This window comes from Gallinula chloropus (assembly GCF_964237585.1).
Source record: "Gallinula chloropus genome assembly, chromosome: 1".
NCBI lineage: Eukaryota > Metazoa > Chordata > Aves > Gruiformes > Rallidae > Gallinula > Gallinula chloropus.
Genome location: NC_140085.1, coordinates 13997557 through 14023259, shown reverse-complemented (window position 1 = coordinate 14023259; position 25703 = coordinate 13997557). Strand labels below are relative to the sequence as shown.

At 41.2% G+C, this 25703-nt stretch overlaps 1 protein-coding gene across 1 annotated transcript in view; it reads left to right on the top strand.

The window, feature by feature from the left end:
• SLC26A5 (solute carrier family 26 member 5) overlaps positions 1-25447 on the top strand; it is a 34198-nt gene extending 8751 nt beyond the window's left edge. The window contains exons 2-19 of the mRNA XM_084279101.1: positions 3861-4074; positions 5791-5930; positions 9060-9170; positions 9670-9836; positions 10267-10431; positions 12475-12627; positions 13840-13922; positions 14016-14163; positions 15833-15946; positions 16225-16302; positions 17124-17219; positions 17987-18093; positions 19233-19302; positions 20685-20777; positions 21709-21831; positions 22656-22856; positions 23090-23144; positions 23674-25447. Of these exons, the coding sequence (XP_084135227.1) occupies positions 3920-4074; positions 5791-5930; positions 9060-9170; positions 9670-9836; positions 10267-10431; positions 12475-12627; positions 13840-13922; positions 14016-14163; positions 15833-15946; positions 16225-16302; positions 17124-17219; positions 17987-18093; positions 19233-19302; positions 20685-20777; positions 21709-21831; positions 22656-22856; positions 23090-23144; positions 23674-23816 (2202 nt within the window). The 5' untranslated portion in view covers positions 3861-3919 and the 3' untranslated portion in view covers positions 23817-25447. The remainder of the gene's footprint in view (positions 1-3860; positions 4075-5790; positions 5931-9059; positions 9171-9669; positions 9837-10266; positions 10432-12474; positions 12628-13839; positions 13923-14015; positions 14164-15832; positions 15947-16224; positions 16303-17123; positions 17220-17986; positions 18094-19232; positions 19303-20684; positions 20778-21708; positions 21832-22655; positions 22857-23089; positions 23145-23673) is intronic.
• The last annotated feature ends 256 nt before the right edge of the window (positions 25448-25703 follow it).

The following is a 25703-nucleotide window of genomic DNA, read 5'->3' as shown; positions in this document are numbered from 1 at the left end:
AATGTTTTGATATTATATTCTCATTTTATGGGAACATTTTGGCCAAAAGCAAGCCTCTGAACTGATTTTGGTATGTGCCTTTTACATGCAGCTGTAATTTTTGTTTGTTATGATTTGAGTGAATTTTCTGTTTAAGACTGATTAAAATTGCTTCTTAATTTTTAAATGAGGCTGATGTTGCCAGAATACACCAGAAAAGGCACATTCCATGTGAATAATGACATAAAGAACCATTCTGGAATCACAGAATGACTGAGGTTTGAAACTATCTCTGAAAATCATAGATTACAACCTCCCTGCTCCAACAGGGTCACCTAGACCTGGTTGCCCAAAGCCGTGTCCAATGAGGTTATGAATATCTCCAAAGATGGAAACTCCACAACCTCTGTGAGCAATCTTTTCCAGTGTTTCATCATGCTTGCAGTATTTTTTCCCCCCTTATGTTCAAACAGAACTTCTTGTATTTCAGCTTGTGCCCATTGTCTATTTACTCCCTGCAGCGTTAGGTATTTATAGCTAGTGATATGATTTCCTCACCTCTTCCTCCCTTCTCCAGGCTGAACAATCCCAGCTTTCTCAGCCACTCCCTGTATGGCAGGTGCTTCAATTTCTCAGTAATCCCTATGGCCCTTTGTTAGATCCCCTCCAGGATGCCCATGTCTTTCTTGTACTGTGGAACCCAGAAATGCACCCAGCACCCCACGTGTGCTGAGTAGAGGGGAAGAATCACCTCCCCAGCCTGCTGGCTGTGCTATGCATAATGCAGCCTACAATGCCGCTGGCCTTCTTTGCCAGAAGGACACACTGCTGGCTTGTGTTCAGATTTTTTGTCCATGAGGACCTACAGGTCTTTTTCTGCACAGCTGCTTTCCAGATGATTGAATCCCCAGCATTACTGTTGCATGAGGCTGTTGCTCCCATGTGCAGGACTTTGTGTTTCCCTGTGTTGAATTTCATGAGGTTCCCATCTGCTCGTATGTCCAGTCTGTCAAGGTACTTCTGATTGATAGCATAATCATCTGGTGCATCAGCCACTCTCTTCAGTTTTGTATCATCTTGCTTGCTGAAGCTGCACTCTGTCCTATCATTGGTATCATTAATTAATATATTAAACTATATTGGCCCAAGGTATCGGTCTGGGGTACTCCAGTAGTGAATGACCTCTGAGCTCCGTCTCTATGGAAGACAAAGCCTACAAAACTTTAAAGGTAAAGCATATCACTGATGTTCTTTTTTCCACCAAACCAGACATCTTATCATAAAAGGCTATCAAATCAATGAGCCAATATTTTTTTCCTTCATAAATCCATGGTGACTACACTCAGTCACCTTCTTGTCCTTAACATGTTTGAAAATTATTTCCAGGGTTACTTGTTCTATCATCTTTGCAAAGATCAATGTGAAATGGACTAGTTTGTAGTTCCCTAGGTTCTTCTTTCTTCCAGTCCTTAAGGACCTCCCCAGTTGTCATGGCTTTTTAAAGGTTATCAAGAGTGGCCTCACAATGACACTGGCCACCTCCCTCAGCCCTCATGGGTATGTCTTATCAGGACTCATGGACTTGTGTATGTCCAATCTGTTTAAATGTTCCTGTACCTGACCCTTTTCCATTGATTCTTGCTTGAATTGCTGTTATTCAGGGTGGACCATTCTTGAGTCTGGAGGAGGTAATCCTTGAAAACCAGCCAGCTCTCTTTGATGCTTCTTCTCTTCAAGACCATATCCCAAGGGATTCTTCCAGGCAAGTGCCTGAGCAGGCCGAAGCGTGCTCCCCTGAAGTCTGGAGTTGTAAGCTTGCTGTATGTCTCGTTTCTCTCTGGATTCTCTACCATCTCATGGTCACTGCAGCCAAGGCTGCCCCCAGGCTTCATATTCCTGACCAGTTAGTTCCTCCTTGTGCAAAAGTATCATGTCCAGCAAAGAATGTCTCTTTATCTGTTCCTCCTGTTCTGTCATGACAGATGGGCTACCATCACCGCACCTCAGAAGGCTCCTGAATTGCTTGTGCCCTGCTGTGATGCTCTTCCAGCAGGCATGAGGGTAGTTGAAGTTTTAGTTTCACTGGGCAGATGTTAACACACTAGGATTCATGGGTAACTCGCTATCTGAAGTAGCAAGCAGTGTTTGTGGGCAGGTAGACATTGACATGGAAAAAAGCACTACATATGTGGTGCCAAAGATAAAGCTTAGTGTGGACGTGATAGCTGTAAATACAGAATGAGATACTTGTGGTAATATGGGGGTGAGAAAAAAACCCAGAGGGCCACTCAGAGGAAGTAGAACAATCTAGTAGAACAATCCTGTTCTAATTTTGTTCAGATCAAAATCTGCAGGTAGGGGGAGAAATGGCAACGTTGAGAGTTAGTTTGCTAAGCAAAGAAAACCGTTCACAAAATGTCATTCAGGCTTCTTGGTGAATTTGAACTATAGAAAGATGTAAAAGAAGCTTCAGATGTGTTTCAGGAGTATAAAGGTAACAAGTTCTGGTAGTACCCTTGATATGTTACTGTTCTTACAAACAAGCTTTAGATATCTTACTTCACACAATAAAGCTGAAGTAAATCTTGAATGTGCTGTAAATAAAAATTAGAATTTCAGTACAAGTGCTGATTTGTGACTATGTAGGGAAAATGTTGCTTACAAGATAACAAGAAGTGAAGAGATGCTGGGCTGTGTGTCATAGGAGGTAAAGAACAGCAAGCCTTAAGTGGAAAATTCCAGCACCTTCCTCACACTGAAGGCTTAGGTAGCAATATTGTATTTTGCTGCTGGGCAGACTGTATTTGCTGAATCAGAATGTTGGACCAATCAGGGTTAACTTTGTCTGGGTGTTTAGGTAGCAATTTGTTTAATTTCTGCGTGGTAGCCCTTTTCAAGGAAAATATTGATGTACAGCTAAAAACTAAACACCTCTGGGTTAGCTCCCTTGGTTGAAGGCAAACACATGCTTAAGTGACTTGCTGGACTTGAGCCCAAGGGCCTTGTTCACAATTATGGCTCTTTCCCATTGCACTCATGTTCTGTCAACAAATGTAGCACTAGCCAACATCTCTGCTTAACGATATAGCAGTCCTGTCATCTTGCGCATCGTCTGGAGTTATATTTCTTGCCCTGTACTTGTAGAAGCAGCCAACACGGGGCAAAGGAATTAACATGTTTAGGAGATGCTCTGTTAAGATGTTTGTGGCACTGAATCAGGCAGACAAATAGATGTTTACAAACCTTCTGGCTAGTTTTAAAATTGTGTACAATTCCTGACTCCTGTTGTAGTGAGCGCAGGGCTGACAATAGCAAGTGAATGGCAATGACTTGAAGGAATGACTTTGAAAAAAGTCATGAATCCTTGAGGTGCTGTCTGTAAAAAGAAGCCTCTGAAACAGAGGGGAAATCAGGTGGATGGATGCTGAAAACAATTGTCAGTCTGGAAGAAAGATCTTCCAGATGGCTTTGTCAGTGTTAAAACTGGAGTTTTGTCTTTTGGAGATGGATGTGACAGTTTGTGAGCAAGCAGGAAGTAACTCAGCATTAAAGCAATCTCCCTTAGACACTGACATTTCCTTTAAAAACTGAGGAGGGAAAGTCCAGATAAGCATGAATATAACCTTCCAATTTTGTTTCTGCAAACAGAGTAATTAATGAAAAAGTTTTCTTTACCAAAGAGAAGCATAAAGTAAAGCTTCTGAGTGTGCTTTATTTACTTACTGCTGTTACAGGCTATCTAATAGTGCCTTTAAACTGCAGGCACAGTTTTGTGCAGAATATCACTGAATCAGTCTCTAGCTTGTCAAAATACGTTCTCTGAAAGGAAAGGCCAAATCTGAGGCTAAAGAAGTAACCAAACTTATTTTGTCTGCAACCAGGCTTTTCAGTGGAGACTCTGAAACTGTTCTTGTTTAGCTCCTGCTCCGTGAGGTCAACTATGGAACATGCTCAAGAACATGAAGAGTGTCTTGAGCAAACCCAGAGGTATTGTGTGGAGAGACCAGTATATAACCAAGAGCTCTTGCAAGGACAGCTGCACAGGCGGGAGAGAACACCTCAGACGTTAAGGCAGAGGATCGCACATTCTTGTCGGTAGGGCTTTTTGACTTCATTTTATTGGTTAGAAATATCTTATTTGATTCATGCACATAGCTGGTAATCTCTGCAAAGAAACCTAAAAGATAAAAGCAGTAGTTCTACTTTGTTCAGCAGAACTACGATAAAGCTGTACATGTGTTTTTATGTGTTCACGTGTAACTATTGCAAATGTTGGATAAATTACTTGAATTGCCTTTGTCAAACCACAAAGGAAAAAAATATGCAGCATAGGAATATGTAGTATTAGTCAAATAGTGTGACATGAATCCATGAAACACAGAAAAATACCCATCCTTTGAGATGAAAATACTTATGACCAAATTTGTGCTTCACACAATCCTTTCACAAAAGAATGGAGATGTATGACAGCTGTGTAGAAATCTAAATTACTAGTCTAGTAAGGATGTAATGCCTTGGAATGTAACTATCATCTGATTGGACAGAAAATGTCTTTAGCTGTGCAACTCATGCTCTGTGGTACCAGAGGATAGTGAAGAGAAACTTTAACTCTAGTTAAGTTCTCATTAGCTTTGCATTTATCCATGGTTCATTTGCAGAGCTGATCCAATTTCTTGCTAGAACCATGTTTTGCAAGAAAACAAATTCTTTCTGCCTGATTGCTTGTCTGTAAAATATTCCTGTTCACATGATTTGACATTTGGAGATCTGGTTAATGGAATGACCATTCTGATGGTAATGGCACCTAATTCCACTTCAAAAAACTTACCTGTCCTGAATAAGAAATGTGTGGTTAAAATCTGTCTGAGCTGTGACTTTGTGGGGTTCAATCTGCTGAAACATGGAGTAGTGTGGATGACTGTAGTTCCTTTCTCACTTGTAGCAATAAGCTTCTACACTGCACACTTCAGTCCCATGAGAATTCAGAAATGTTAACAAGTCTCTGCAGTTCTCTTGTGGATCCCCAACAGAAGAAAGCATTTATGTGATCCCAGTGTTACATTTTTACCCAAAGTTAAACTTTCTTACCACAGTACAACCAAAGTATTATGCATGGCAATACTGGATAGAGGTACTCATTTCCTAGTTGTGTTCATTTGTCATTAATTAGGTCTCAAAAGGTCAATAACTCTGCTAAGAGACACAAGGATCAGCGTTACTGGCTTCTGTGCCTTTCCTTTCAGGGTAAAGGAAGGATTATGTTCTCAAATAACCTTAAAGTTAGCCTATCACTACCAGTGATAGTAACAAGCCCTAGTAAAATAGTGCAGGGATTTTTTTTTTTAAAAGCATAATAATGTAAAATGTTATAATCAAAAAAGTATAAAGCATTCATATTGTAAATAAATATAGGAAATAAACATTTCCAAGTTCCTTAAATGAAAGTTGCTGTCAGAAAGCAAGTTATCCTCAGGGGACTGTTACTAGGAATGATCTCAAGAAGTGTTGTGCGGCTGACTGCTCAGTCATGTCTGGACTTGAACAATTTCACTTCCCACTGACCTCCAGCCTCACAAGACTTTTATGGAACTGGAGAAGAGAATCGTGTTTGTGAATAGCAACTAACGTGTGATAAAGGGCTAAATTAACTGGAGTTGTTTGTGCTTAAGCTTTGCCCAGAAATTACTGCCATCACAGGTTTGAGCCTGCCTTTAATGGAGCTCTTTCCTTGCACAGGGATGAAGTACAATTTTTTCAGCCCATTTGTCCCCTGCCAGTGTCTAACTTTTTCTTTCTGCTTTGTATTTTCAGTTGTTCTTCTAAGAAAGCCAAGTCCCATCTTTACAGCTTCTTACCAATTTTAAAATGGCTCCCCCGTTACCCAGTGAAGGCATACTTGTTAGGAGACGTTATCTCAGGTATAAGCACCGGGGTTATGCAGCTTCCTCAAGGTGAGTGTCTCTCTGGATTTATTTATCCTTCTCTTTGTTTTTCTGTGTGTGCCTTTATGGCAGGGAGCAGCATCCTGAACTCGTGAGAATAGCATTTGTATCTTGAGGGGGAGTGTGGACTGCAGACCAGCCCATAATGATGATTCCCTTAAAACTGCCAAGTTAATGATATGCAGTGAACTCTGATAGAAGTTCAGGTCTAGATGACAAGACAACTTCTCCTGTTCAAGTGCCTGTCTAAACCTGGGCTGAACGCACCAGGTTACACTCTGGTCTCATGACTGAATGTTGTAGCAGAGTGTAGCAGTATCTAACAGACATGTTTCAGGAGAGCACCTGTTGCAAAGAAACCGAACAATTCAACTAGAGAAGAATATAGAAGTTGTCAGAGACCGATTCCTTTTTTATTTTTAAGGCTGGAAGTCACCAGTTTAAGCTGGAAACATAGTAGTGGGCAGTAATTTACATAGTGGAAATGAATCAAAGGTATCTTCTGCAGCAGTACAGCAAATCTATGGAATTTCTATTAGATTACTTGGAAGTTTCACCCCCAGCGGATCCTGGCCCCAAAGTGGGCCAAAGAGAAAGTCAGTGTTCACTCTTCTGTTCAGCCCTTGGTGACTGGACCAGTGGAATCTTTTTTTCAGCCTGACACCTTACTGTCAGCAGTTTCAGAACTGCTGTAGGGTTAGAAAGTGACAGTGTTTTTTACAGCACTATCATTATGGGGTGCCATCGCTGCTCTGGGAGTGGCAGTTTCATGGCAGCTGCCACCAGCCCAGTAGATTTCCCCAGGAAGTCTTAGAGTAGAGGGAATTCTTGAATTTGTGCAGAGCCCCGTTCAGAGGAGTCCTCGTGCTAAGGGCAATGTAATTCGGCATATAGAAGTTTACTTTCATAAGGACAAAGGGCTTATTCATATTTCCACCTCACTCATTGCACTTTAGTCTGAGGCAGACCTGAAGAATTAATCTGTAAATCCAAGAAGCCTGGATTTTAGTAGGTAGTAACACATTAAAGCAATGGAATACCCAAACTTAGTCTGTGCACTTGACTTCTTTATTTCTGTAGCTTCCTGGCTTTGTGCATTTGTTTTATAGTTAAGGATACTTTTTCTTACACAAATACAAACATCAGCTTATCTTAAACTGATAAGTAATGTGGGTTACTGTCAAGCAAATCTGTCATATACTAGACACAAACATTACTGTTTGTATACCGAAACACAGTTTATGTGATGACCAGATAAGGACAGTGAAATTTAAGTGGTCGACGGTGAACTTTATATTTAGTTTGTGACTTTGTTTTAAACTAAACATTATTCTTTACTTTGGTGGCTGTGGACATGCCCTTAAACGGCTCCTACTCTTTCCCTTTCTAAAAAGACAAAAGTCAAACTTATTTTTTCTGGAATGGCTGTAATTACAGCAAGCCTGAGTTCAAAGAAACCTGGGAATCATTCCAAGCAGAAGTACAGTGACCAGGGGAACTCCTGTCATGTCAATAGCTCTTTATTTCCTTGGCACTGACAGCCTTTAGAAATGCCAGTGTAAATGAAAAGGAATAAAAGGGTATTCAGATCAGAAGTTCATATGGACCCACCCTCCTGGTTTTAAAACCACTGATTTTTGGTTCTGGTCACTTGTACTGTTGAGTTCATCACCGTATTCAAGGCCAGGCTGTTATAGTACAGGATAGTTTGCTGATACTCTTGTTGCAGGGTGGAGAATATATATGGGATAAGTTTTAGAAGTAATGAATTAAAAGCTTATTCCTGCAAGAGAATAAACTTTATCATCAGTCCGGTTCTGATAGGAATATGAATTCTTGACTAGGGCTCAGGCAGTGATTAGTACATGAGCAAGGCCATGTGAGCTATCACACTGCATGAGAGTGCTGGGATGACACACAAGATCTTTTCCTGTTTTTGTTCTTTTGCTGTAATCTGATGGTTTGTCTCTCAATTTAAAAATAACTTAGTAGGGAGACATGTTTTTGAGTATCACTAGCTCTCCATGGTGAGTGAACCATTGCTTTCTCTTGTAATTTGCACTGCACTGCTGAGATTTTCTGTCCTAATTTGACCCAGTCTGGCCAAGTGTGGTAAGAACACACAGCTTCCCCATGTCACGAGTCTACACTTGCAAAGGTGAATTGGAGAACCAGGCCAAGATACAGCATTTTCTTCTCAAGGCCCATTTGTTCAGTTCTGATGTCTATTTCTCATTAACACAAGCTGTGTAGAACTATTGATTTTGCTGAACTGATTGGATGAGTTACACGCCAAATAATGTGGTGCAGACTCTTAGTTTGTGAGCCTGGTCCCTTGATAAGCACATACTCAGTCACACAGAGGGGGACCACCATGGGAGGTGTCCCTCCCCAGCATCCCTTAAAGCTGTTCCCACACAGCTCCGTTTTGGTGTTTGCCAGCCCCCCCTGCTAATAGGGATGACGTGGATTGAAATTCCACTGTGAGAATTGGGCAAGGCTGAAAAACGAAAAGGACTTAATTTTTGGGAGGAATACCAGACTGTATAAGGTCTATGACCTTACAGCTTGTAAGCAACTATTCTCTGCTTATTTTACATTTTGGAGCATGCTACATGGAAACATAAACTGTAATGTTGTCCCAGTCATTCTGGGCTGGGGAAGAAGTGAGGCATTTAATCCGTTATAGATTACAATGAAGATCATGTCTCTTGAGAAAAGGAGGAGAAAAATGAAATAAGTCCCACTAGTTTTGGGGTTTTGGGTGTTTCTAATGACATTCTGTGACAGATGAGAACAAAAGCTACCAGAAGTGTTAGCTATTAAGAATTACTTCTAGCCACAAAGGAAAATCGATGAGTGCACAGATGTACACACAAACACACATGCACACACCTGCAGTGCCTGTAATTAGTGACTTCTGGTTTCCTGACTCAGGCCATCTGGTTTCTAGGCACCGCCCTACAATATTATATATGTTAAAGAGCATTTCCTACAAGATCTGGTGCTTTTTTAAACCTGTGATATGTCACTAGACTCCTGTTACCCAAGTTCAGTTTCAGTAGGCTTTAATCCCTTTGGTTTAGATGGTTTCTTTCTGTTGTTTGGCTAACATACGTATCTGTGTCTGTTTTCTAGGTTTAGCCTATGCTTTGCTGGCAGCTGTTCCCCCAGTCTTTGGCCTATATTCTTCATTTTATCCTGTCTTCCTATATACTTTTTTTGGAACGTCCAAGCATATATCAATAGGTATATCTGTATGCATAACTGGAAGTCTGTGTGTGTGCATGTGTTAAATAAAGTTGTAAAAAATTCACATAAAAATAGGAGAAATAGAAAGTGTAGTTGTTTTCTTTAACTTCAGATTTAAGTGAATAGGAGAAACACAAATATGGCAAACAGTAATTCTTATAGTTAATTTATCCGTCCTACTAAGGAAAGAATAGAAGAGCACCTTTTATTGGATTAAGTCTAGAAATGTGCGTGTCTTTGTGGCCAGGATGAATCTTTAATTTGCATAACAGAAAGTGAGATAGAAAACCAATTATTTTTACTTACCACAGAGGGATATGTTTGCCATCTAACTAGCTTTAATGGTACTGAATACTGGAGCAGATTTTATACTAAAAAAATAAAATATTTAGGTAGAGAACTCTATTCTAGTTTAATTCCACGTATCTCTTAGTAAGAACCACTAAAAAAAGAATCTACCAGGATTTTAACCAATTAATTTCCTCTCTTATTTCAGGCACCTTTGCTGTGATTAGTATGATGGTTGGCGGTGTTGTTGTGAGACAAGTGCCTGATGAAATGATTTCTGTAGGCTATAATTCCACTAACATCACAGATTCCCCTGAATATACCAAGAGGGTGCAGGTAGCTGTGACTCTCGCCTTTCTTTCAGGAATCATCCAGGTATGTGCTTGCACTTTGCTGTCAGTGCATGTTCAGGTGTGCTGCTGGACTTGGGTTTGCAGGGGGTATCCCTATTGATAGGCTTGTTCTTGAGCACTGCTCTGTGCAGAATTCAGGCTGCATCGTGGCAGCCACATAGCAGAAGTGGGAAAAAAGAGATCTCCCCCCTTTCATTTTTTTCCTATCCCCTGAGACAAACTCAACCTGCTTTCTCTAATCTGTACATACATGCATGCAAACACATGTGTTTACCCATGTCCCACACTGCACCTGCCAGTGGCACATGACTGAAGGAAGGGCCAAGTTCAGGTGTGCCTGACTGGCTTGGGCATTGAGGTAAGAAGAGGTGTCCTGTGGCCTGTCTGCTATATAGTGCTGTTCTTCAGGCTGCAGTGGGAGCCACATGGTTAATGTTTCTCTTCTTTATCAGTTGTGTTTAGGTCTCCTTCGATTTGGATTTGTAGCCATCTATCTAACAGAGCCTCTGGTGCGAGGTTTTACTACCGCTGCTGCGGTTCATGTCTTTACTTCTCAGCTCAAGTATCTCCTTGGCATTAAGACTAACCGATACAGTGGACCCCTCTCAGTTGTATATGTGAGTAACTACATTTACTAACATGCAAATTTTGCAGGATCTGGATGTGCTACTTAAGACTTTTCCTGTATTTTTAGTAGTAGTAGTAGTAGTATTTTGGCACTAAGTAAAATAATAAATATTTCAGTACTCAGAACTGGGTATGAGGTCTTTAAGTGCCTTGGCAATATATGAGCATCTTACAGTAGTTTTGCAATAGGAACAAATATTGTTCATTGAAGCAACTCTCTTGTACACAGGAAAATGTGCTGCTAAAATGCTTCACTGCACACCAGATGCATTTTGCAAAGTTAGAAAATGTTATTCTCAGAACCTTACCCAGTCTGTGTCCTTTAATTTCACACACAATTCCTGATGGGAATATTATTCATTTCCTGTTTGTAAAGTGTTTTGTAGAGCAGTTGGACACAGATTACTGTCCTCAAAAATATACCTATGCTTTTGAACAGTGGAAAATGCTGTTCTGAAACAAGGACAATCAGTGTAAAACACTGGCATTTAGCAAAGACCCTAAGCATTAAAACTGATTGTTTGGAGTGTGTAGGGATTGAGTATTTGACATAGCCTTATTTGACTTAGCCTTATCTTCCACTCACTTTTTATCTAACACACAGTGATGTAAGAGGTCAGAAGAAAAATCATGCAGCGTAAAGCTATCAGTTGATTAATATCATTTGATTAAAACCAAAAGCTCTTGTTCACTTGAATTAAAATTGACAGTTGTGCTCTGAAAAAAAAAAGTTAATGGATCTCATGCAGCAAATTATTTGATAGTGACATTTCTAGTTGAAATCATAACCAAAGCTTTTAAGTTTTTATGAACATTGCTTTTGTTGCTGTTATGAACAAGCAGAGTCAAACTGCATCTGAACCTGATTTGCCTGCCAGTCTAGGAAACCCCAAGCTGTTATCACAAAATTAATGCTTTTGCAGAGATCTCCTTTGTGCAAAAATAGGAAGATCTTAGACACCTGAGAAAACTCAAGCTTTTGAGCAGATTGATGGCTCAGCAATAGTGAACCTTCAGGATTGCAAGTACATGGAGGCTATAGAAAATATTTTTTGGGAATATTTTTTGTGCATTTGTGCAGATATCATGAAGCCTCTAGAAACGAGGCTGCACTAATGATTAATTCCTAAATTTGCTCATCACTAAGCTGGAAACCTGACATACTAACTGCCAGGCAAATAAGAGGGAAGGTATTTATTTGAGATGTACTACTAGGACATCTTGAATGTGTAATATCCTGATAGTTACTGTAATTTTCCTCCTGTCTAAAGAAGGATACGTACATCTTCTTTCAAAGACCTCTCCAGAGGTTGTCTTTTTTTTTTTTTTTGGGGGGGGGGAGGTTGTGGGGTTTTTTGTTTGTTTGTTGATTTGGCTTTGGGGTTATTTAAAGTACAGTGGAAGGAGGAGTAATTGGTAGGGGAATCATTTACCCTCTAGCAGCTTGGGCGTTCCAGCAAGCTTTCTTTCATAACACCCTCTTAATAGTGTTTTCAACTAAAAGATTTTTGGACTAATGGCCAGTTCAGCAGTGTTGCAAGATCACTCTATTTAATCATATTGCTATGGTAACCTCAGTGGTTCTATCAGCAGCTTTATCGTTTTGGAACAGTTTATGCAGCTCTAAGTAAGTGTGACTTGCCAAAGAATAGTTGAGGGTATTAGAAGGAGTTTGCATTTATTGCTTTCAGGTAGCTGCCGGTATGAAATATTGTTGAAGACGTTGAGGATAAGAGGTGTGGTTTAGTTTAGACTTTTTCCCCCATGATAGCTTTTTTATCCAAATTCTTGCCCTATTTGAGGAAGACTGATACTGTAAATGACAGCAAGTGCATCTCCCTCACTTGAGAGAGACTGAACTTCGGCGTTTTGTGGGAACAATGGGCATTTTGGTGAGGCACTGATTCACTGTGGTTATAAATGCAGAATAAAACCACAGCTGGACATTGGTGTTTAATTTTCTCTTTTGTGACAAATCTCCATGAAGGTTGTATTTTCTTAGGAATAATTATGATACCTCTGTTTCGTTACAGAGCATAGCTGCTGTGCTCTCAAAAATAACGACGACCAATATTCCTGCATTGATTGTTGGATTGACGTGCATTGTTCTGCTGTTGATTGGCAAGGAAATCAATTTTCGGTTTAAGAAGAAGCTCCCAGTTCCTATTCCTATGGAGATCATTGTGGTAAGCCAGTTGTAAAATTCTATAGCTAAATTATATAGCTGTTCTAAAGCTGTAGAAACTGTCTCATTTTCTACCAAGTCTTACTGAGCTTTAGCGTAACCTCTGTTAAACACAATTCATTTGAGGCTTGATCCAGTTGAAGGTTTGGATACTCATAAGATTAGGGATTGACATGCCCATTTTAGGCATAAAGTGCCAAAGCAGAATTGAAAACCCAGTTAAACACCCCCAGTCTCCTGTGGCAATGGGTAGATGGAGATTTCTTGTAAAACTCCCTCTACCCTGGAGTTTCATCATGTGAGCGTACTCTGCAAAACGTGTCTCAGTGGCATTTCCAACCTGGAGTCCAAGAGCTCAGAACCCCCCTCCCAAAGGAAGGGATTTACACATGCCTTTTTCAGGGCTTTTGCAGGGCTGGCTTGCTTTTTAAAATGCAGCGATAGAAAGAAGAGCAGGAAGGAGTGGGACTTACTACTTAACCTTCCTTCCTCTGTTTCTGAGGCTGCCGACTGACTGCAGCATTGATTGTGTTTCAAATAGCTACTATAAAATACATGGATAAAGCAGACTATCTTAATATAAACAAAGCCCACTTCTCAGATAACCTTTCAGCTCTAAAAGTGGTTTGATTTAAAAGTGAATTCTTGGATAGCTAGAGCTCTCAAACAACCTGCACAAAATTGGGGCTGAGACTGAAGGTATGGGTACATTCTAGACAGAAGGAACGGAGACACTGTTGAGAGATGATGATGGAGGTGGTGTAATGGGGTATTGTTTGATAGTGAGGCAGTGGCAAAGTGATCTTACACCTGTGCCTTTCATTGCTGCTGCACCAGTTCTGTTTACAGGTATCATGCAGGTTATGCACAGGAAAATGTGGCAGTGCAGATGTCCTTGGCTTGTCCTTGCATTTCCCACTACACTATTCTGCCTGAGCTTGGCTCGGGCAAGGGGAATTCAAGTGATTCAGATTATACCATAGCATGTTCCATTTAACTGTTTCCAAGAAAACTTTATCAAATCAGTGGTGGTTGAACTGGAAAATTGTGATACTTCCTCCTTTTTATCCCCTATTTTATCCTCCAACTCTTAGAAAACTGATTGACAAATTAATGTAGCCCGTTCTGTATAGTTTTCATAATTAGCTGTTATTGGTTCTTCAGGTGGTTTTATGTCTTTTGAGCTGAGATTTACAAATGTGTGGATTTTTAGGTACTTATTGGAACGGGAGTTTCAGCTGGAATGAATCTGCATGAGTCATACAGAGTGGATATTGTTGGGACTATTCCTCAAGGGTAGGGATGATATATTCTTATTCAAACTATACTTTTTCTAGTGGCATGTAGCTGTTATTACAGTAATTTTTAAATATTTATTTTGTCTTCAAGGTTACGTGCACCAGCAGTTCCTGACATTCAGCTCATCCCAGCAGTATTTGTGGATGCAATTGCAATAGCAATAGTTGGATTTTCGATGGCTGTATCAATGGCCAAGATCTTTGCCCTTAAACATGGTTACACCATTGATGGGAATCAGGTAAAAGTACTGGGGTGGCTTTGTTGAAAATTCTAAGTAGCACCTTCGTTACATCGTTAGAGTAGAATGTGATATTGGACAAAAGTCAGGGTTTCTTTCATAGTGGAACCAGATCAAGGTTTTGACATTTTAATGGCAAGAATTATTTGAAGTTATTGTTCTGTGTTTTAATAACCAGCTCCACTTTTAGCTTCGTTTTGGAAAACTTGCTTCTGTCAGACTTGGACATAGGCATGAACATTAATTGTTGGGACAGACATTACTTAACCTACTTACCTGATTGGCAGCTACTTTATCTCTGCTTTCTCTAATAGAGTGAAGTGTACAGTTCCCATGTAATAGATAATGATGCCTCATGTGTCAACTATTATCTAAGGTTTAGAAATTACAACTATGTTTTACAGTTTCTTTTTATTGCCACCCATTGCAAATAGGCAGCTCATCCTTTTCTGGGCCAGCAATTGGCCCTGTCTGTAGTCTGTGTTCTGATCATGATTTGAGTGATAAAGGCTGTAGGTAAGGACTTTCTAAATAAACCAATATGTCATCTATGTCATCTTCACCTACTCTGTCCTTCCTGTGCAATTTGGACTCAATATTGCACTTGCATTATTGGTTGATATCATTGCGGTGTCAAGGGAGAAAGAGTCCACCTGCTGTAACTCTTGTCCTAGAACAAGCATCTGACCCACCACAGATCAGCTGTTCCCCCTTCTCCAAATGGCTGTCTTCCTCTGAGAGTACATGGAGTTAAGTGACTTCTACCTACAGAGTTTTGCATCTAGTCAGATGAATCTCATTGGTTTCTGTTCCCCAAAAAGAGAGGAAGACAAATCCATAGCTGTGTGAATGGAAGCAGTGCTGTTTACGTTAGTTAATCATCACCTCAGTTAAGCATTCAGATATTTTTCCTCAGGAGGTGCCAAGTGCTTTTTCACCTGGATGTTAAACTATAGAACTCCTCATCACCTGATGCAGTGCGTGCCAAGTGTCTGAATCAATCAAAAAGGGTTGTATGAATGCAAAAAGCTTATTGAGAACTACTGAAAACATGGAACTCAAATCGCCTCAGTTTCAAACAGGAGGACACAGAATAATCTGGGGAGGCTTCATCACAAGCAAATACTTTTAGGCATCAAACACAGAACTGGTGTGGGTGGAGGTCTGATTGTGCTCATGATAACAGTTCTCATGTGGGATCTTCATGTGTTGATGAAACAGTGGACACACATTGTTTTTTTCATGTACAGGGATGGGCTACCACCCATGGAAACACAGCCAAGGCTGCTCTTGGTCCATGTAGTATTAAACAGATTGTTAGAGTGGGAAACTAAGACCAGTGTTGATATGAGAAAACCACGTTCCCTGTATATTCAGTGTTAAAATTTAAGTTACCCCCAAATTGAAGAATTCCTGAAAACGAGGAGTTCTGTCATTCATTTTAGTTTTCAGTGTGACTCAGTACAGTAACATTTACCTTATTTAACAGATGACTTAACAGGCATCAACTTGCACATGTGTGAGAACCACAATAAGGTTGCTCAGTCTCTACAATAAGGTCACTACAAGCACTGTAAATAGATATGGTTATTAATATGTATCAATAGCTCCAGCTTCATACAGTAGCTTGGTATGACTGCCTTTCTTTTCACCCTGTTGTTTAATGCAGGAACTTATTGCCTTGGGAATATGCAACTCTGTGGGGTCATTTTTCCAAAGCTTTTCAATCACTTGCTCGATGTCTCGGAGCCTCGTTCAGGAAAGCACCGGTGGGAAAACTCAGGTATGGAAACCCAAATTTTGAGCCAAACTAAGTGTGCTTTTTGGAGCCCTGAAGCTGAAGTCTGAGGCTTCACTATATTGCCAGATTTCTCTGCCTGGGCCAGGAGGAATTACTGGAGTTTCTCAAGATCAAATCCAGGGTAGCAGCTGCATGACAGCCAGAGTGGATGAACTGACTGGGAGGGAACAAAAGCCACTTGTGGAAGGCACGAGCAGGGTTAGCCAATCAGCAGTACACTTCTTAAAACTCTGACATTGTTCCTTGTTTGTTATCTTCAGATTGCAGGTGCACTCTCTTCAATTATGGTTCTCTTGGTAATTGTGGCTATCGGATACCTCTTTGAACCGCTTCCACAGGTAAGAGGCCTATGAGTATCCCTTAAAATAGAGATTGTGGGATCATTAGTAAGCAAACACAGCTAGGCCTTGATCCTGAAACCTTTGCATTTTGCATGCATTTTTGATGTAAGTTAGACTTCAAATCTGTAACATTTTGAAGGGTTTCTTTGTTGTTTTTTAATATTGGACGTTCTGGACTCTGTCTTTAGAACATGAAAATGAAACAACTTGCCTTTGCAGAGGAGTTGTGAGAAGAGGTTAAAAAGTTACTTTCCTTTGAAGTAACAGCTTGTGTGGGAAGGGGTTGGGGCTAGATGATGGCTTGGCATAAGAAGTTGGTTTTGCTGCAGTTCTGCCTATTTGTATAAGATGTCTTTAGGTGAATAAATATTTTCTCACTCAGAATTAAAAAGCATGGTTCTGGGGTGTGTGTAGGATGATATGGGGTTATAGGAGACTTACCTTGGGTTTACACCTCTCTGACACTTGCAGGGAATGTTGCTGTAGGGAAACCTGAATTTGTGATTATAGCCTAGCTGCTTCAGGCACACAGTACAGATATTAGAATTGCATGGAGCTCAGGACTAAGTGATTCCTCTTGCCAGGAAAGAGTAAATCATACTGTCCTGCCTCTGGCTTGCCATTTCTGCAGCTCCATTGAAAGCATATCTCCAATCAACGACTTGAAAAGTTGCTTTTTTTAAATGGAACGTCTGTTCAATAGATGTACATCAGTTTTTAAAAGCACAGAAATATGGTTATTTGTGATGCTTTGAAGTTTTTTATTTGGCGTTGGGTTTATTTTGCTTCTGAAAATTGTATTTGTGTAATATTCCTAGACAGTGCTAGCTGCAATTGTAATGGTGAACCTGAAAGGAATGTTTAAACAGTTTGCAGATGTCGCACACTTCTGGAGAACCAGCAAGATCGAACTGGTGAGCAATGCACAGCTCAGTGCATGTATTTACTCTATTACATTTGTTGTTCCTGTCATCCTAACCCCCAAAACTGGGTAGAAACTTATCAAGGAGTTATAAACTGGTGTTGAATTGCAGATGAACATGAGACTTGGTGCTGTAAGTACCCTAGGAGGGTGATCTGTTGCAGTGAAGAATGTTTTTGTTGTTGCTCAACAACCTTTAATTCAGGTCAGAAGTAGTTTAGCTGCAGTAAAAGCAAAGCTTTTGCAGTGTTGCTGTAGGAACTGCACTAAGGCTGTGGGAATGTCTGAGAAGAGTTTTAGATACAGAATAACAAAGAAAACTACTTGAAGGTATTTGCCATTTTTTAAAATAAACCAAAACCATTGTCTGGAACAGGCCAGAACTAAGAGTGTGTCACAGAGAACAATTTGGTGGCCTTTTTCTCCTGGATTAACTGGCTAATTGAAGTAAGTGAGAACTGCTTGCAGACTTTGCATATTTTATGGGGATTTTTTAATCCCAAAGTATTTGGTGTCTGGTGGTAACTCAGGATTCCTTGGAGAACAGGAATTAAGGCATTAATTGTCACAGTTTGTCAAATATTATGATAGCAAGCCTTGAGCTTGTGTGCATTTCTGAAAGGTGGAGACAATTAAAGTTTGATGTGATGGATTATGTGATAGCCATGATATACATAAGTGTTGAGGTTGGATTATGCTGTTGGTTTTGCTGTTAACAGAAAAGGATGCATAATAATTCAGACATTTTCTTTGTTTTAGGCCATCTGGGTGATAGCTTTTGTGGCTTCTCTTTTCCTGGGACTAGACTATGGTTTGCTTACTGCAGTAGCGTTTGCAATGATAACCGTTATTTACAGAACACAAAGGTCAGATTTCTTCTTTATCAAAATTAGTGTTTGCTCATCTTCTATGTGGTTTTGTTTGTTTAAGGGGTGCAAATAAGCAGAAGACCTTTCCATGCTCTTTCACTCCATACAGTATAGAATCTGCCTTAAAATATAGGTCATGTCCTGTGGCTCTGTTCCAGGGTTCACATTTTGTTTTTCTTAGAATGAAATTTCAGGAGGGAACAAACTTGCAATTTCAAAAATAAACAGAAGATGTTTTGATTTCTTATATTGGTTAATCTTCTTGTTTACCTTGTTTAATACCTGGAGTTTAGAACTTCAAATTTGCTTGATGCCAGTTTCAGTAAATGATTACATTTCACATGCACTAATTGCCTCAGGCAAGCAGAGGTTGTGTCAGGCTATCACTGGATGAAATTTTAGGTATTTTATAAGTTCTGATTCATCAAAAAATTATGCCCTCCCTTCTAGTTTTTCAAATCACTTCTCCTGTCTCCCCATTCAAAGTGCCTACGGTTTTACTGTAAAGCTTTCCAGGTCCACAGTGAAATGATGTCTTGCATGTGTGGGTAAGGATGGTCACACGAGGCTTCCAGGCTCAAGATCTCGGTGGGAGATGTATAAAAGTCTTGGTTTCGGTCTGCATTGGAATGAAGCCAAATTCTGAGACTTCTGCTCTGCATAAATAAGAGTCCTTTTCTGTTACCTCTGTGTGGTTTTGTTCTCACAAACAGACCAGTGAGGTACTTTGCTGTCACGCTGCTTGTGTGTGGGGAAGATTCATCTGTGCAGGCATTAGCTCTTTGGAAGCGCGGCTTGTTTTCTGCCAGTATGAGTTTCCATACTTGCAGGGTAGTCAACGGAGTTGCACTACTTCATGCAGAAGAACATTTACCCTATAGCTTTAGGTGTCACTTAGACAGTATTACAGTGCTAAGTTTATCATTTGGTTTTGCACTGACAGAAGCGAACTTGTCTGGTTACCAAATGGCCCTTTTATTGTGCTCCTGCCATAAACTGCCCATGGCGTTTGAGCATATTTAGATAAGCCAGCCCTGCAGAATGACCATTTAAAATAAGGTTCAATGTGTGTTGAACAATTACTTTTCTACTTTACAAGTAATAATACTGAAACACTTGCTTCCATTTCTCTCTAGCCCTCAATACAGAATCCTTGGTCGGATTCCAGACACTGACATCTACTGCGATGTGGAAGAGTACGAAGAGGTAGGAGTTTATTCTTCCACACTGAAGAGTTTTACCTAGTGGAGCAGTTTGCTGCTTAGCCCTACAGTACTGCACATAGAGTGCTCTCTGCCCAGCATTCACCTATGTTGAAGGGAAAGAAAGTTTGTCTTTAGTAGTTAAAGCTGTTTTGCTCAAAATGCTAGTTTTGTGATGAGAAGTATGCTAGGAATTGATGAAAAGTAACCTTTATACTAGTTCCATTGTACTAGCTTGTAGGAAATGGTAAGCTTTATTGGAATAGCACTGCTAAACGTGCTGTGTACACAGCTGCATTCCAGGCCACCTTCTTTACTTGCATGGTAGTACTGCATGAAATCCATGGAACCCAGGATCCAAACGGATACATTCTTCAGAATTGCATAAACTGTCCAAAACAGCATCTCTCGGCCTCCACCCATCCCCTGTTCATTAAATATACATGGTTAATTGCTTGCTGTTGCACTTAACTTCTTATAAATGGCATTTTGTTCAACCAAAAGTTGGTGAAAGCAGAGCATTTCCTCAATAGGCTGGATATAAACTTGCTGTAACTGCAGTTTTCTGTGCTCTCGGAGATGCTGCCGGAAGGCTGCTTTCCCCTTTACCAAGGGACCAGTCTGTGAAAAGATAACAGTGTCATCTGAAAACACTCTCTCACTGCAGTTCTGCTTTGAATATGACACAAAGTAAAAGTACGTGTGGGCACGTTCATAGCTGTATGCCGAGAGGAGGCTCTGGTTTGTTATGCCGAATGCCGTTCATGGTCCCTCCTCCTGTGTGAAAGAGATGGGGTTGGCAGCATAAGGCCAGCTGGATCTCTGCTGCTGGCCAGGTCATTTGCATGTAAAATGTCAGAGTGCATCCTGTCCAGAGATGACTTCATTTAAAGTAGAAGAAAGAAGTGGTATCAAGCCCTGTCTAAGGTCTGTTTAAAGCCAAAGATTTGAAAGGCTTTTTTTTTTTTTTTTTTTGTAGCTGAGGAGATGAGAAAGAAAAAGAGAGAGAGGGAGAAAGAAATAAGTCATTGTGCCTGTAGAGAGGAAGGCTAAGAGGAAGCATTCCTAGATCTGCATAATTTCCTCATGGTAATTCTAGCTGCAGATAGCAACATCAGAGACCTGCAAATATTTAATTCCTTTTATGGCTTGGCATTTTGTTGTTCCATGGTATTGATCATGTGCAGTATTACACTGGGAAGGAGGGGTTCTGATCTTCTGATCAGCTTTGCTGACAAGTGCCAGCCTTCTTTATGTGACACATGCTGACAGCTGTTCAGGGTTGGCTCCTGCACTGCTGCATGTTCATGTGTCTCCTGTTCACAGGTGCTTCTCTCCTGGTACGGGCAGTACTTACCTGTGCACACCCAATATTCTTTTCTTTAGGTTAAAGAATATCCTGGAATAAAGATATTTCAAGCTAATGCATCACTTTATTTTGCCAATAGTGAGTCATACACAAGTGCACTGAAGAAAAAGGTGAGTAAAGCAAACTCTTTAATATCTGTGTCTTGAAAATTCAAACTCTTTTCTGAAACATGCTGATCTTTCAGCTTCTGTCGTGTAGCCCCTAGCACAGTGTTTCTCAGCCTGTGGGCCCTGGTGATCAGTAAAATATGAGAAGGTGACCCTCCAGCCAACTTGCAGATCTTCTTAGGAAGCAACAATGTGGTGGGAGGGAATAAACGGGCAAAGTGTAGCTTAGTACTAAGTGTTCGTGAATGGAAAGTCTCGTGGTTGCACAAACTGGCCCAACACATTCTTTTTCCAGAAGAAAATAAGTAGTTGCTGAACTGAAAACAAAATGTCTGGGAGTAAAATCTTCCTTCTTGGGTGACAAACTGCTGGAGTGTAAGACCATGGACTACTGTGGGCATTTAATGCCTCTCATGAACAGCTAATGACTGCATACAGAGTACGCCTCACCTCCTGTCTTACCAGTGTTTGACCAGGTGGGAATGGCCATAACAGAATGAGCTAAGGGCAGAGCTGCCTGACCCGGTACCAACTGCACCCTTACTAACTTCTGAAAAATTTCTGGTAGCTCCCATGATGGGTGTTACACAAAAGCAGTGGTATTTCTCCTCACAAATCAAGAGGTATTAGTGATTTATGCCCAAATGCACTTCCCTCCCCTTTGCTCTCTGCACTCGAATCAGCATTCAGTTGACACATCGCACACTCTGATGTCAAGAAAAGAATGTGATGCAGCTCTTCCTCATCTTGTTAACACAGTGCTTGCCAAGATTATTCCTTCTTACTTTACTCTGTTCTCACCCCATCAAGGGAAGCTGAACAATGCAGGCATGTGTTTTAAATTGATGGCAGTGATGAATTCAGTGCTAATTGATACTGCAATGTCATCCTAACAAGCTGAGTCTCCTCTGATCATGCTTCTTTTCCATGTTAGACTGGAGTGGACCCTTGTGCCATATTAGCAGCAAGGAGAAAAGCCCAGAAGAGGCATGCCAGGGAAGTAAAGGTGGCAGATGAACTCAGAAAGCAAGCTGTACTGAAACTGGTGAATTCTTCGGTAAATATTTACCTCTGCTTTATCAGCTAACATGCTGCTTTCCGTTGTTGCCATTCTTGTTTATACAAAGTGCAGAGTGCTACTCAGGTAGGAAGGCGTGTGGAGCAAGTGCTAGTGACTGGGCTGCTGAGGGAACAGCATAAGGGTCAAGAGGCTCATGGCTGGCTTGGAACCTCGACTACATTCAGGTAGCACATGCCTCAGCAGTGGCATCGGCAGAAATTGGAGGGACCCTATCTCTGCCGCTCTGCACACACTTGGAATATTGTGCACAAATCAGATTTAATAAGCTCAATTAAAATTAGCAGCCCCTGTAATAAGGAGGTGCCATCCACACTGCTGATCCTGGCCCGGCTGCAAGGGAGGTGCATTTGAAAGAGGTGTGTGCTTTCGTGCTTGTTTAAATCCACCCCCATGGAGGGGGCTGGTGTGTGCTTTTTACCCTGAGACACCGACCAAACGCCTAACTGAGGTGCCCGATCGCTGTTCTGCCTTGCGAGTAAGTAGGCTGGGACAGGATTAGCAGGGATAAGGCAAGGAAATGGAGTGAAAACATATGAACAGGTGCCAGTGTTGGAAGGAAGTGGGTAATTCACTCCTAAGGCAACACCTTTAAGCCACTAGCATGTGACTAGAAGGGCTGAGCATAAGAGAGTAATCCTTGATACACATATGGTAACTACGTGTGCATGTAAAGCTGGTTTCTGTAATGGTTAGGAGCTGTGCACATTTGCTGGCTGAATGAACAGAGGAGTATGATAGGAAGGAGATCTGCACTGAAAAAGCATTGGCTGTCATTAAGTTGTATTTATCTTCTCTCTCAGAGTAAAGACATGGAAGCAAGTGTAAAACATGAGATAGCGAATGAAGAGCTGCCTGTCAATGGAACATTTGCAGATGCACAGGATGTGTCTCCTGAGGAGCACGAACACTTTGTGGAGCCCAAAACAAACATCCACTCCTTAATTCTGGATTTCACCCCGGTGAACTTTGTGGATTCAGTTGGAGCAAAAACATTAAAATCAGTAAGTAGGGCTTTTGTCCATCCCCCCACCTGCCCCCAGGCCCCCTGTGAGATACATGATAGGGACCCCGTATCGTGCCTAATCACGGTTTCAGCTCTGTAGGGCTGGAAGTTTGAGCTGAATACGGGGGAACCTGGACTGTGCAGCTTTCCCAGTAATTGGCTTACATCTTCCAGAGCTGCCATGTGTATGGTGATAGACCCACGTTTAACTTGAGTTTAACTCTGTTGCAGATTATAAAAGAATACAAAGAAGTTGGTGTCTCTGTCTGCATTGCCAGCTGCAGTGGTGAGTTGGGTTTTTGTGTGAGCTTTATGTGAGAGACTTGGTTCTATGTCTTTCCCTCTGGCCCCAAATTTTCTGCTGCTGGATGCCTCACTAGTATCAGCACTTGCTTTACATAAAATTGGATTAGAGGAAAAGCGAGCCTATATGCAGTAGAGGCTTCACCGGTGTAATGAGTTCTGTGAGGACCAGATCCTGGTTCTGGTTATTCCAGCTGGCAAACTAAATGCCACACTAAACCTCTTACCTTGAAATTGTTGTAATAATGTAATGAGGAGAAAAGCTTGGAATGTTCCAAGTTCCTGGTACTTGGAATTGTAGCACCTTCCTCCAAGAACTGGCCTCTGTGTGTGTCTGGATGAGAGCATTATGTGTTTGGAGTAGAAGCAGCATGGGATCCACCTGGCTCTTCTAATGTTTTAAGTAATAACACGTAAGAGAACAAGTTGTCGTCTTCTTCCTGACATACCCTCTTTCTCCACCTTTGCACCTCACCTCACACGCCGGTGCCATGTTTGGTTTTACTTTACAGACCCTGTTACAAAGGAGCTGACAGGACTGAACTTTTTTGATGACGCTGTAACAAGAGAGTTGCTGTTCCACAGTGTCCACGATGCTGCCCTTGCTTGCCAAGAGAAGCACCGGGATGCTTCATGGAATGACCTTGACCTCTGAAGGGTGGCATCCTGCAGAACAGAAGCCAGATTTATGCTGATGGAGACCCTTTCTGAGTACTTAATTTGCACAGTTTCACGAGAGCCTAAGGCTGTTTGGATCTACGGGTACGGGGTGGTGCTTATGTTCTGTAGGAAGAGTGGATGAGGGATTGGAAGCCTTCATGCTCTTTGGGTTTGTTTCCTTCAATCAGGGTACAGCCTTCCAACAACAGACAAGCTTAAAATTATGCAAGACAAGAAAATTCAGTGTATTCTGGTACAATCAGAGTCTGACAGACAAGGTGACATTCCTATTCCTGTTGAGAAAATGGGCACTTTAACTCACTGCGAGGTGGGATCTTGCAGGAAATAACTGTTCTGCAATTGCAATGCACTGTACCAGTGTTTTAAAGAACTTTCTCAGATGACTTTTAAAGCCTGATGTCCACATCTGCATAGAACAGATCCATATAAATTACAATAATCTGCCAGCTGGGTTAATAAATTATTTAGCTGCAGCTCTTTTTAAGCCTGGATGGTACAGTTATTTTTTTAAATACCTAACCTGTCTCAACTCTCCACTGTCTGACAATTTTCACTCTAAGTGAACTTCTAATTAAAACCTTTTTATTACATTAGCAATGTACTTTCACTGCCAAAACCCAGTTATGCTTTCTAGAAAAGAATACAGTTGATTTTAAGCAAAAACTACTTTAGCTTCAAAGTCTAAGGACAAAACTGGCATAAGGCAGGAGTGCAGCTCATTAAAATGAAATTAAAATTGATGTGGTCTCTTAAGCTGGAACGAAAGCACAGACAAGGTCTGACATCTCGGTGGTAAAAAAAATAAAGATAGATAAAAAGAACTTTTCTCTCACCTGAGAGACCTTCCACGAGCCATGTGGCTTCTGCCTCAGCTTATAAGCACTTTGAGAAGTAGATTTCAAGAGAACTGGAAATGTTGTGTTCAGCTTTTTAAAAGAAGCAGCAGTGTGGGGGTTTCACTGTTCCCTGCACAGCCTGGCTGCAGCGGTACTGCTGAACCTCAGGTGTGAGACAAAAGCCACGGAAATACAGTTCAACATCTCCAATGCCTGTATTTCCCAACCAACACTACCAATCCGGGCAGAGGTAGGAACCTGCAGGTGTTTCCCTGTGGGTTATTTCAACAGCACAGGGTAGGTGATGTGTTGTTTAGCACCCCGAAATCAAAGGCCCTGTGTGTGAGGGAAGAGGAACGCCTTCCTCTCTTCTGAATGCAGAACTTGGCACTTTTACTTCGCTGCAAGCACTGTTGCTGTTAGGGATTGCTTCAGGTGAACCGAGTTTCCCAAGAACCGGGGGCAGTCAGGGATGATGTTTCATTTCCTCAGACTTCCCTGCCCATAGGGATAGGAAGCTTTCTGCATCAGAACTGACTGCTTAGCTGGAGTTCAGAGGACAAACTGAATGCATGTTAACACATTGTGCATGTTTATTTAAACAACTTTTGGTACATTTTATAATGCTAAACAGCCTTTGTATCTACATACAGTATATTTTTCTACTTTCAGCTTGTCGCAGCTTTGGTTTTTAACTATGTTGTCTCTTCAGTTCACGTCAAAATCCCGTTGACTTCTAAAATAAAGTGATGATCATGACTTGTCAAGATGCCCACTTTGCCTTGTGAGATTCCAAGACAAGGTCCCTTTGCTAAGGGGCGGGGAAGGGTTATCACCTTCACACAGGTCCTCCCTCCTGCTCTGCTTCCTGCTCCTCACGCTCTTGGCTCCCCCACCCGCATAGGTGGCCCCTCTCCAAGCCAGGCCTCACACCAAAACAATGAATTAATGCTGCATTTCCATTAATGCTGCATTTCCCATCTTGGTTGTGACAGCTGCCCTTCCTGGGGAGCTGGACTGAAAAG